Genomic DNA, 13,167 nt, shown 5'->3' on the forward strand with positions numbered 1-13,167 from the left:
GATTATATTGACCATAAAATGGTCTAAGCGTATGAAAAACACTTTTTATTCTTTTCAAACACTCTTTGCTGATTTTCGTAATACAATTTGTACGATTTGTAAACGTTCTTGATTTGTAAACGAATTCTGAATAAAAGAGTAGATTTTGAATGATGAAATGCATGAGTAGAGTCTGACAGCTCTTACGCGTTATTTGTCGAAGTATGAAAAAAAAGGTTCAAGGTTGATCAACCGTTAATATTGCATTAAGTGCAACCCTAAACAATTGCTGCTAAAAAACATGGCTGTGATCCAAAAAAAAAATTAAATACTGTAACATCAATCTAAGTATAAAATAAATTTTACAAATAGTTAATTATAGTAATACAATTAAACAATTTTAAAATACTAATGAAATATATTTATGAAATTTAATAATGCTTTGCAAACCAAATTATTTCAATAGTAGTAACTGTATACAAATAAGAAACAAAGTGTGTTAAACGCTTAGTAATAAAAACGCTTAAAAAAGCTCTAATTATTCTTGCGCTTATAAACATGCATAACGGTTGTGTATGAAACTGGCCAAACTCTTTGCTTATTCTTCTTACCGTGATTTTTTAGAATTTGTCTAACTCTACGCACACAAAAATTATTTCAATCTTGCAACCTCAACTCACTCATCAGCAATAAGGTTGTAATTTTCATATCTTTGAATAGTTTCACAAGCCATCTTTAAGACTAACGTCAACTGATAATCTGGATGAGCAAACTTGTGTTTGGTGCTTCTTCGAATTATCTCATTTTCTACTCAATGGATCATCGTTAAATTTTGTAACTCTGATGAGTAACCCTATCTACTCTCTTTTAGTCCTAAATTGAGCCTCGGCAAAATAAAACTCAGAAAATTATGCGAATTAAAATTTAAATAGTAGTGAAAGTCTTCCAAAATATAATTACTAAATTTGTTTTGTTGCTGAGTTTTAATGAGTTTCTCGAATGGATGAACGAACAATCAAGTTGATCGCACATCTTTTCCTTGTTTAACTTTTCGTATTGTTTTAAAACATGAAGAATTTTTTACAAAGGTATTTCAGTGATTTTTATATATTTCTACAAAGCATAAAACAACTTAGTAAGATAAAGTGACAGAAGAAACCTTGTATGTACAAATTTCTAACAATTTTTAACTAAGATCTACATATTCAAAATTTTTTATTAAACTGCGAGAATTTCATCAATTTTCTTTGGTTGACTGATGATTTTAAACTTTTTTTCCAGAATTAAATTTTTTCTTCTTAAAGTTTTGATTAGGATGTTTTTTCCGTTCTCGATTTACGGGAAAGTTGGTTATTCGCCTCTTCTTCGACTTATTTTTCAACAAATCTAAAATTAAAATTTCACGTTTTAACATTAAAAATATTCAGATACTTTTTAAAAATACTTTCATTTCGCTAATACTAACGAAATATGGATAAAGAAATCATTTTGTCGTTTGTCATAAAAAGTAATAACAAACGATTACAGTTGTGGACAAAATAATAGTAGTGGCTAGTAAAACAATCATTTGTGATAATAATTTTATGTAAATTTAAATATAAGTTAATAAATTTAGGCATAACAGTAATAATAACACTGAATAATGAAATGGGAGTAAAAAATGTTGGTAGCACTGTTAAAATTACTTTAGGGAAGTCCCGAATTTTATATACGAACATATCTAGATTTGTAGGTTAAAATAACATATCTGTTGTTTCCTGTCAAATTATTTATATTAGCTTTTTGTTTATTTGGTTTTAGTAAGACTATTTAAAGGTAAGATTAATTTTAGTGTTAATTTAATGAAATATATAAAATAATTGTATAAATTTATTTTATAAATAGGAGTTATGGGTCGTGCAAAGCATTGTAGTGCAGAAAAGAGACAACTAATTATTAAATTAAAACAAGAAGGGAAAACATAAAAATTTATTCAAGAGACATTAAGTTGTTCTCCTATGATGATTAGAAATGCTCTAAAATGGAAAAATGTAGGCGAAACAAGGGGCCGAAAACAAAAAATAATTGAACATGAAGACAGATTGATAAAACGTGCTGCTGTTGTCGATCCTTTTGTAACGTCCCGCCATATTAAAGAAGATTTAAATTTAAGCGTTTCTTCGAGAACAGTACGTAGGCGGATAGTACAAAGTAAGTTAGTCGCCAGAAGCCCAAGAAAAGTTCCCCTTTTGAAAAAAAGGCATGTGGTAGCAAGATTAAATTTTGCAAAAACGCATGCAGATTGGCCTGTTTCAAAATGGCGTAATATTTTGTGGTCTGATGAAAGCAAAATTGTTTTATTTGGGTCAAGTGGACGCAGGATGTATGTAAGGAGGCCACCTAACTCTGCATACAAACCGCAATACACCATAAAAACTGTAAAACATGGCGGAGCAAAAATAAATATTTGGGGTTGTTTTTCTTATAATGGGAAGGGCCAATCTATAAGATTGATGGTCCATAATGACCAAGACAAATACCTTCAAATATTACAAAATACCATGTTGCCCTATGCAGAAGAAGATATGCCCCTAAGATGGGTTTATATGCAGGACAACGACCCAAATCATACCAGTCGCAGGGTAAAAAGTTGGTTCATTGAGAATAGGGTTGCAGTTATGGATTGGCCTGCACAGTCACTGGATCTCAATCCGATCGAAAACCTTTGGACGGATGTAAAAGAGGCAGTTTATAGTCAAAAACCAAAAAATCAGCAGGAGTTATGGCAAGTTGTCCAGAATGCTTGGAACAACATTCCTTTAGAACGTTGTCAAAATTTGATTAACTCAATGCCGAATAGATGCAAAGCTGTGATAAAAAACCGGGGGCATGCAATTAAATACTAATTTTTTACTATTGTTTAATTAAATTTATATCATTTTTTTGTTAATAAAATAAATTATTTGCAATATAACATTAAATAAATTAATACTACTATTATTATGTCCAACCTGTTTTTTATACTTATATTATTATTATAAATAAAAGCAAAAGTTTAAAATTTTCTACTAATTAGTTTATCATCTCACACCTATTTAATTAATAATCCAGTATTACAATTTCAATTTCAGTAACTGTTTAAAGATAATAATATTAATTCGTTAATTTTAATCACACTACTATTATTTTGTCCACAACAGTAAATCATTTATTAACTTTTTTCAATAAACGGTAAGACAAATACCGTGGTGTGACCTAACAAAGTCCTATGCTTTAAGAAAGTCCTGGGGCCAATACTATAAACAAGTCGAAGTTTTTTCGAGAAAAAAAATCTTTCGTAAAAACGCAATTTTTAAAGTGAATTATTTTACGTAAAAAAATGCGTAAACTCGAAGAATTTATCGCTGTTTGTATTTTTTTCAGCCATTGCTATAAAGCATAAAACATATACGTCACTGTTAATTTATATATTGTAATATATTTTTGCTGTTGCTACTGTTTTTGAATATAATGATTAAATTGCCATTATTATTACCCATGTTATATATCATTAGCACTATAAGTAGTTTACTTCACATTAGTTTATAACTATTTGTATATAAACTTGAATGTAAAATCTTTATTTAGAAATATATGATTGATTACATACTTATATTATGTTAATATATACTATACATTACATACTTATACTATAACATTTGTATATATATATATATATATATATATATATATATATATATATATATATATATATATATATATATATATATATATATATATATATGCATGCATATATATATATGCATATATATATATATGCATATATATAAAATATAATGCAATTACATATATTTTTATTTAAATAGTTTTGTTAATTAAAACATACTAAGCTTCCCAAGAAGAACCTCTTTGTTTTTTTCTGATCTTTATTGCTAGTAACATTTTAAGTTCTTTAGACAGCATTTTATTTTGTTGTGTATTTGTGTATTATATGGCATATTTTATTTTGTTGTGTATTTGTGCATTATATGCATATTTTATTTTGTTGTTCCAAAAATGGCCGCTAAAAATCACGAAGAAAATATCTAAAATATGGATAAAAAATCTATCTGAAGTGTTTTTTCGAAAAAACACATTTTTTATCTGAAAAAGCGATTTCCTTGTTCGTTTATAGCATTGGATTTAATAGCAATGGATTTTTTTCTTCGCTTTTTACGGTAAAAACTTCGTATTTTAACTAGATATCTATATTAACTAGATATCTATCGAACTAGAGTTCGATAAAATAACTAAATTTTTTTCTCTAAATATTTATTTTATGTATACAAAATTTGTCATTTCTTAAATTAGGACTTTTTTAAAGCATAACACTTTGTTAGGTCACACCACGATAGTTGGAAAAGAATTTTTTTTTTCATCAATCATGCCAGTTGAAAATCAAGGGGTAAAATAACGCATTTTTAAACAGCTTTTAATGCTTTATTTTTACCTTATTAAAAATCTAGGCAAACTTATTTTTCTGGCATCGTTAACCGCCTGATTTGAATAAGATAAAGCATTTGAAAAATTTAGTACACAATATTTGGATCGAATATCTGATTATGAAATATGTAATAAAAAATTTTAATGAAATATTTCTCTCTAAAGATATAGTAGAACCTTCTGAGAAAAAATAAGCAAAACGTGAAAACAGAGAGTTTCATCAGTTTTACTTTAAGGTTTTTTAGTTTTTTAAAAAAATAAGTTACCGATCAGTTTTTAAGAGGAAACAATTGGTCATGTATCATTAAAAGAAAATACTTCATCAAAACCGGATTAAAGTTAAGCTCACCTGGTTCAGGTTCTTCGCCGATTTCTTGCCTAAAGTATTCAACATCATCATCGTCGTCACTGTCATCGCCACCGGATGCTTCGTGACCTAAAATAAACACATACAAAATGTCTAAATCCAAATAATGTTGATAAAATATTTTTAATGGTTTAAATCATTTGCAAAAGATTGAGTTATTTTAAAAAGAAACCTTTCGTTCCGCTGTCCGCTGCGCCTTCATTAGCTTTTCGCTTCATTCCAGCTAAGCTACGAGTTCTAAAAAGTAACAGTTCATTAACAAAAGCTTTTTTGCAACAATAAACTATAATCACATGAATATTGGTAACTTACTTGTTGTCTTCTTTCTCTTTTTCTTTTTTAGCAACATTGGCTTCTTGTTCTTTCCTACGCAGCTCTTTTAATGACCTAAGAAATAACTGAGCTACTTCTTTTATTTTAATTAGGAAAAAGCAAAGCAATGAAAGTTTTTTAAATTCACTTTTTTATATTTACAGTTAGAGTTGCAATCTAAGTTTGAATACCTTGCTTTATCTTTTTTCTTTTTTAACTCTTTAACTTCTTTTTCTGACTTTCGTACTAAAATATGAATGCACACAAAATGAAAAAAATTGATTTATTTTAATAAAAAAAGAAGAATGCTTATTTATGCTTTAGAAAAGTAACTGCAACATGAGAGAGACAGGAATTTTAATTTGAAACTCTCTAGAAAATGCAAGAGATGTATTCTTTCTTTAAACTAACAAGAATTCTTGTATTTCTTATATTTTTGAAAAAATAACCAAGAAAAAAAAATTTTTTGTGTTTAACAATATTTAATTAATAAGAGATCAACAGATGCAGTTACTTAATGAGCAATTTTTTAAGTGTGATTTCAACCTCTTTATATACCTTTTGGTCTTCAGAGATTTAAACATTAACAATAAAAATGTACTGTATTTGTGGTAGAGCACTTCTCCATCATTTACTCCTTCTTCAATCTTTAGTAGTTCTAACTTTAAGCGAGGACCAAGCTAAACCAAAAAGATATTTTTTTTGCAGACTAAATAATCCAACATGGAAAATGATTTAAAGTGTCAGAAAATTTTAACAAAAAAATTTCCTTATTTCCTACTTTGATCAGTTATGTGATATGACACAATTTGTACTTTTAATATTAAAAAAAAAACAATTTCCATTTAAAAAATTATTTAAAACAATTTTACTCTATTAAAAAATTTATTTCCACTAAAACTTGGTTCTGATATTTTGGTCATGGCCGCCGAGAGGGGTGTGTGTGTGTGTGTGGACGGGGAAGATTCCCAGGGCCCCGTGTGTGTACAAACAATTTTTTAAAGTAATTTTTAAAATATTCAAATAGTTTTGACTTTTAAAAGATTTAATTAACTTTTGGTCCTGAGTATGTAATTGATCATAATGAAGGTTCCTTAAGAAAACTTCCCCGAGGCTCGAAATTTCTCTCGGTGGCCATGATTTTGGTTAACATAATTTTTACAAAACACTAAAAGATATATTGAGGGATGAAAATGCAATAGAAAGGTAAAATCTAATTGATTACACTTAATTCAAAAAAGATTACCTCTGTCAGTTTGACAGCACTTTGCCCAGATTTTGTATTACCCCTACCAGGCAATCTTTGAGGAAGAGTTACATGAGAGTCTACAGGCTCTTCGCCTTCACTCTCTGATAAATATGCACCTCTAAACAAAAACTAATTTATAAATTTTATGGGCACAATAAACTTTGCAAGTGTTTAAATTTTTATTAGCTTTATAAATAAACTGCTGGCCAAAAGTCTGAGACCACATACAATTATTTACAAATTGTCATGTTTTTTATTGAAAGTAAAACTAATTTGGCAACTGGCATAATTTTCAATGTGTAAAAATCATAATAGCTTTGTTTCAGTAAAAAAAAAAAAAATAATAAAAAATGCAGATTTGTCTAAAACCATCAATTTTTCTATTGGGGGTTATTACTGCAAGTGAAATAGACAATTCACACCACCAGAAATTTGAACTGAAGTGAACAAAACTTGGAATAAACCTTCATTTTTTACCACAGTTAAAGACATCTACAAAAATCTAATCTGTAAGGTCTAATTGCTATCAGAAAACCATTACTTTAATCTGGAATAAAGAAAAAAAAAACTAAATTTGGCCCTTGCTCACCTTGAATGGACAATAGAAGACTTTGAAAAATACTTCAGAGTGAAAAAATGAAGTTTGAAATATTCAGTTTAAAAAGAGGAGTTTACATTTGCTAAAGTGACAAAGTGAAGATGTTACCAGAGTGCATGGTGCCTATAGTGAAATAGTGGTGATGGTGGGGGCTCTGTCACAGTTTAGAGTTGTTTATCAAATGTTCAGGCTCATAAAATAAGGTTAAATCTAAGAGGTTTTTTTTTTTTTAATGAAAACACTTTATGTTAGTTTATTCATCAACTTCCATTTTTTAATTTTTTTATAATGGTCTCAAACTTTTAGCTGGCATTGTGTATATATAATGTAAATAGTGGAAAGATTTACCCAGTAACAAAATCACTAATATCATTTAATGAACCAAGATTAGGTATTTTGTTCTTCATTAGTTTCATAACACCTCTACTAACACCAATTGGGATGGCTTCAATATTACTGTGATTGAGATAATAATAAAAATTACTTTCAAATTACTTTCTTTTTATTTAAGAATCAAATAAGGATATGACACTGAACTAAAAAGGATTCACATTTTTTTTGTGAGCAAAATAAAGTCAAGAAATAAAAACTACTTTTTTAGAAAAGTGCACCCAAAAATAACCAAAATAAGAAAAACTTTTCCTGAAATTATTTTCTAAATTCAGATTTTTTTCATACTTTTACTACATATATTTTAATAATGTATGTATAAAACAAAGTAATATGCAAGTATTTGTTGTTTTTTTTTTGTTAATTTGTTTATCCTAAACCCCTTTAAGATTAAAACCTTTAGTGCACTACTGGCTGTTTAATGTTTTTAAACCAAAAGAAAAAATGTTTTGCCGTAAAACATTAAATGGACAAAACATTTTAAAACTTTAATTTTTTTATTTAAAATATGTCAATAAAAAAACAACATAAAATTTTTCTCACTAATGTCTGAAATCAATGCAACCAGACTCCTGATCAAAATGAAACATTGCACATCGTCGTATTTCAGCTAGTTTAACCTTTTAAAATTAAATTAAAATGAAAAATTAGCAAATACAAATTTTAATATAAAATACATAAAAAATATGTAAAAATAAAAAAAACCTTTTGCACTTTTATAGAAGGAAACAAATTTTGAAACACTGTTGTCATTAACTTCATTTCAACTGCTTCTGTGACAAAATTATTCATCACCACCTTGTCAAAAATTAAAACAATCTATCTAACATTATTGTTACCTAATTCTAAACTAAAAAAAGGTATATTTTTATAAAACCAGTAATCTTCTGAAACCATTTAAATTTTAATCAACTTTTAAAAAACTAAAATTATATTAAATATAATTTTATAGTAAATTAAAGATAAATAAATTACTAATGGTGGAAACTTGAACTGCTGACCAACAGTTTTTGGTCTTCGTAAAATTGAAGTGACATCTTTCATGAGAGAATACTTTAAAAAGCAACAAAAAATATATATATATATATTTATATATAAATTTCTTATATATATATATATATATATATATATATATATATATATAAATATATATATATATATATATATATATATATATATTATTACTATAATACAAACTAAATAATTAGCTTGGTTTATATTACATTACTTAAAGTTTCCTGCAATAGCGATCATCAGATGTTATAAACCGTAAAAAGACGTAACGACAAAAAATACGAAAAAAATACGAAAAAAGTGCTATGGAGTGTCTGCTATGATGGCATTAAAGTTTTTTATTAAAAATTTATTTTCATGGCGGCACTTTGATGTTAAATCGCTTCTTTTATTGAGCAAGCCTAGTTTCGACATAATGATGTGGAACTTTTCAGTCAAGCACAAATTACAGTGATTGCCACCAGGTTTAAATGGTTCTGCCTGATCAAGAATGTTCCACGTAAGGATGGGTTCTAAACCTTTACTTTTACACTCCCATACAAATTTAGAAAGTTCCGTGGAGTTTGCTTTACTTTCATAACGAAAAGAATTCCTATGCTTATACCATCTGTCTTTAAAAGTTTTTTCAGTTAGACCAATGTAATAATGCCCCTTTTCTTGCTGCTGGGTTTTTACATTGCAAATATAAATAAGGTTTTTCTTAAGGCATTTTCCATTTAGTGGGCATGTAGCGGTTTCTCGGCAATTGCATGATTGGCTGTCACTGGTGGCAATCACTGTAATTTGTGCTTGACTGAAAAGTTCCACATCATTACGTCGAAACTAGGCTTGCTCAATAAAAGAAGCGAGTTAACATCAAAGTGCCGCCATGAAAATAAATTTTTAATAAAAAACTTTAATGCCATCATAGCAGACACTCCATAGCACTTTTTTCGTATTTTTTTCGTATTTTTTGTCGTTACGTCTTTTTACGGTTTATAACATCTGATGATCGCTATTGCGTGAAACTTTAAGTAATGTAATATAAACCAAGCTAATTATTTAGTTTGTATTATAGTAATAATATATTCGCTCTACTTATTCTACGCTGTATTGAGCACTCTTACTGGAAGTATTAACATAATTTCTACAATACTATATATATATATATATATATATATATATATATATATATATATATATATATATATATATATATATATATATATATATATATATATATATATATATATATATATATATATATATATATATATAAATATAATATATCTTCTTTAACAAAACTTCTATATTTAAAATTGTTTAAAAGTAAAAGTTAAAAATGAAAAGTTCTAAATTTGCAAACTTTATTAATTCAAAAGTTCTTTATTTCCAAACCTCATTAATTCGAAAAGTAAGTGTAGGTCCTCTAGGTAAACGAACAATTTTCTAAATTCAAAAAAAACTATTTCTCTAAAAAACTACTACTATCTAATTTCAAAAAAAAATAGCCTTCCACAAAACAATATTATTCCCATAACTTGATAAATATTATCTTATACAGTTAAATAATTTAGGATCAGAAAATTTGAGATATTCATGGAAAGTGCACTATAAAAAGGCTAAATAAGAGTAAAATCTATTGCATTAGTAAGAGTTGTGGAAATGAAAGTATGAATAATATTTATGAATTTGACGGTGATTAAAGGAAAACAAAGTTTAGTAATACGAATAATTTTGTTGCATACTGTGTGTGTGTGTATATATATACATACATATACATATATATATATATATATATATATATATATATATATATATATATATATATATATATATATATATATATATATATATATATATATATATATATATATATATATATACTTACACATATGCATATACAAACACATATATAAATATTGGTAGATGCAAAATATTTTTCATTTTCATTCACTTTCAATCACTCAGTCTTACATATATCAGTCATAGATTCATTTTCAATTACTTAGTCTTTTTACCAATCCATATGCTCCACTCATTGAAAATACAAAGTCAAAAACTTAACTTTTTTTTGCTAGTACAATAATGTAAAAATAGTTTCATCAAATTTAACCCACACTTTAATTATCCATTTGTATAAGACTTACTTTAGGCAATAAAGGGAATTTTATAACTCAAAAGAGTGAATTTAAAATTTTCGAGTCAAAAGTAATATCAATTTTAAAATTGTATTTTAAGAAAACCTACCATATATGGTGATTTTTCAGTTTTTGAAAATATTATAAAATGGGAAATTCCATAAGGACCAGCAATATTAACAAAGTCTTTCAGCACATTGCTTTTTGTAACCTGTAAAAAAACCAACCAACAAAAGCATACACAAATGTTAAATCATAAGTATTTATCAAATGCAACTTAGTTTTCTATGCTCAAAGTTTGACTTGTAATTACTTAACAGTTTAAATAATACCTTAAGTTTAGTAGCAGTATATGGTTCCATTAGGCGCCTAAAATCTTTGATTAATTTTTGAAGAGTTACACCAATTTCACCTCTGTTAAATACAAAGGAGCGTGGAATGGAATTATCAGTTATTTCTGCAGCCGGTTTAACAGTCCTTTTTTTCTGAAAAAAATTTGAAAATAACACTCAATTTTAAAAACAAATTGAGAAAAAAATCTAGAATTGTACTGATTGATACTGGAGTACATGCTTTTGTTTTGTTTTTTTATACAAGAAACCAAGCAAATGGACTAGTACTAGAAAGTTTCTTATCTTGATGGTACTTTTTTACAACTCTAGTACTAAAAGTTTCTAAAGAGTTTCTTAAGTTTCAGATTATCAAGAGAGAAAAAGTACAATTTGAAAACATGTTAACATGTAAGATTAAATGTTTTACAGTTAAATCAAATTTTTTGAATTTCATTAATTTCATTGAATGTAATATAATCCTCAGATTTGTCTCTGAGCAGAACACAAATAAGAAAATATTCCTCAAACTTTTTAAGAAAATAAGTTTCTTATCAAAAAGTAACTTAATACTATAGTTTATTTTTAAAATTTATTTTTAAAAAAAATAATCAAAACAAAAAGAAAGAAAAAATGTGTAAATAATTTTAGTTAAATAATGAAAACAAACCTTAGAAGACCTTCCCATGACTCATCAGATATATTATGTATATTCTAAATGCACCAAAAGTTGTGTGTGTATACTGTACACACAACACACACACACACACACACACACACACACACACACACACACACACACACACGCAAGCACGCCCACACACATGTGTGTATACATATATATATATATATATATATATATATATATATATATATATATATATATATATATATATATATATATATATATATATATATATATATATATATATATATATATATATATATATATATATATAAACTAAAGAGTTCCTCTAGGTTCTGTTTTTCAATATAGCATAACTTGCATTTGCATATTTCATAAACATAAAGCGCGTGTTGACTCGTTATTTTAATGTATGACCTTTAATAAATATCAATTGCTTTTTATTTCATGTTCAGTTAGTTTCCATTGTTATACTAGAGTGTGAACTCCATTAATAACCAAGTTATTGGTAATGATCATGAGCAAAGGCATGATAAACCATCAAATACCTTATATCATTTTAAATACTATTGATCGTGTTTTTTTGAGTTTTTGCGATGCTGTTGCTTATTGCTTCAGATTTATTGAACTGCTTATGAGCTTAATCGATGGTATTTTAAAAGTTCTTAGTATGTTGGTTTTCATCAATAGTATTATCATCGAATATTTTATTACGATGGCTAAAACAATAACAGAAAGTATCGAACGCTTCTTTGAAATTGTGTGTTCATTGCCTTTATTTTTTCTTATGAAATTTTTGTCTTTTATGAAAGAGAATTGGATTTCACTGTCAACTTTCATATCTGAATTTATCAAAAGTGTAAAAGAAGTACCAAAGTTTATTTTTCTAATGATTGCATTGGGAAAGCAGCATATAGAATATTTTATTGTATTATGCAATCGGATTTTCTTTTACTGTTTGAGTATTACTTATCTACAAATTGAAAAATTTGTTTTCTTAATATTAGATACAATTTCTGCAACAGTAATTATTTTTAGTAAGGTAATATCTTATGGCATATTTGAAACGTTTAGATTAACAGAAGAGTTTGTGCTTAAGTTTCTTTTGAAAATTGCTTCATGTATTGTTGCTTTTGGCTACGGTGTATTCTCAGTTATTAGTTGTCTATTGCATAATGTTTATATTCTTATTGAAATGATTGGAGATTTGTTACACACCGTGATAATTTTTATTTATAATTTTAACACAACAATGGTTATATTATTGATCTTAATAAGTGGAATAGGAGTCTTCATTTACTACAAATGGGATTTATTGAGTACAATACATAACAGTAGTAATTTATTTGGCATTTTAGGATATAAAACATGTCAAATCTCCACAAATGTAAACCGTAAAGAATTTTCTCCTGAAGATAGTTTTCAATGTGTAGTGTGTTGTGATCGACGAAAAACAGTTTTGCTTCTTCCTTGCAAACATTTGTGTCTGTGTAGTATTTGTAAAAATATTATCATTCAGTCAATCCTTATTCATAGGAAATGTCCTCTTTGCCGTGAAACCATCAACAATTATATTGATGTTTTTATCTAGCATGTGTTCTCAAAATTAAAATATTTATTTGAATGTGGTTTTTGATGTTCCAAATGTTTAAAATAATTTATCGAAAATGCCAAGTCACACTTTTATAATATTTGTTGCCTA

General features: G+C 26.8%; 1 protein-coding gene across 1 annotated transcript; it reads right to left on the minus strand.

Annotated features, from left to right (window-relative positions):
* Positions 1 to 1,070: 1,070 nt before the first annotated feature.
* LOC149879044 (suppressor of SWI4 1 homolog) lies at positions 1,071 to 11,645 on the minus strand. The gene is made up of 15 exons (XM_090072041.1): positions 11,490 to 11,645; positions 10,823 to 10,975; positions 10,600 to 10,701; positions 9,748 to 9,798; positions 8,332 to 8,409; positions 8,062 to 8,154; positions 7,900 to 7,976; positions 7,315 to 7,422; positions 6,366 to 6,486; positions 5,721 to 5,799; positions 5,311 to 5,365; positions 5,120 to 5,194; positions 4,980 to 5,044; positions 4,790 to 4,876; positions 1,071 to 1,365 (listed from the first exon to the last, which is right to left on the minus strand). Exons 1-15 carry the CDS (start codon positions 11,505 to 11,507, stop codon positions 1,244 to 1,246), a joined length of 1,284 nt encoding a protein of 427 aa, XP_089928167.1. The 5' UTR covers positions 11,508 to 11,645; the 3' UTR covers positions 1,071 to 1,243.
* Between the last annotated feature and the right edge of the window lie 1,522 nt (positions 11,646 to 13,167).

This window comes from Hydra viridissima, unplaced genomic scaffold (genome assembly GCF_058129835.1).
Source record: "Hydra viridissima isolate aposymbiotic clone 2 unplaced genomic scaffold, HvirCarnegie_v1 scaffold_14, whole genome shotgun sequence".
Taxonomy (NCBI): domain Eukaryota; kingdom Metazoa; phylum Cnidaria; class Hydrozoa; order Anthoathecata; family Hydridae; genus Hydra; species Hydra viridissima.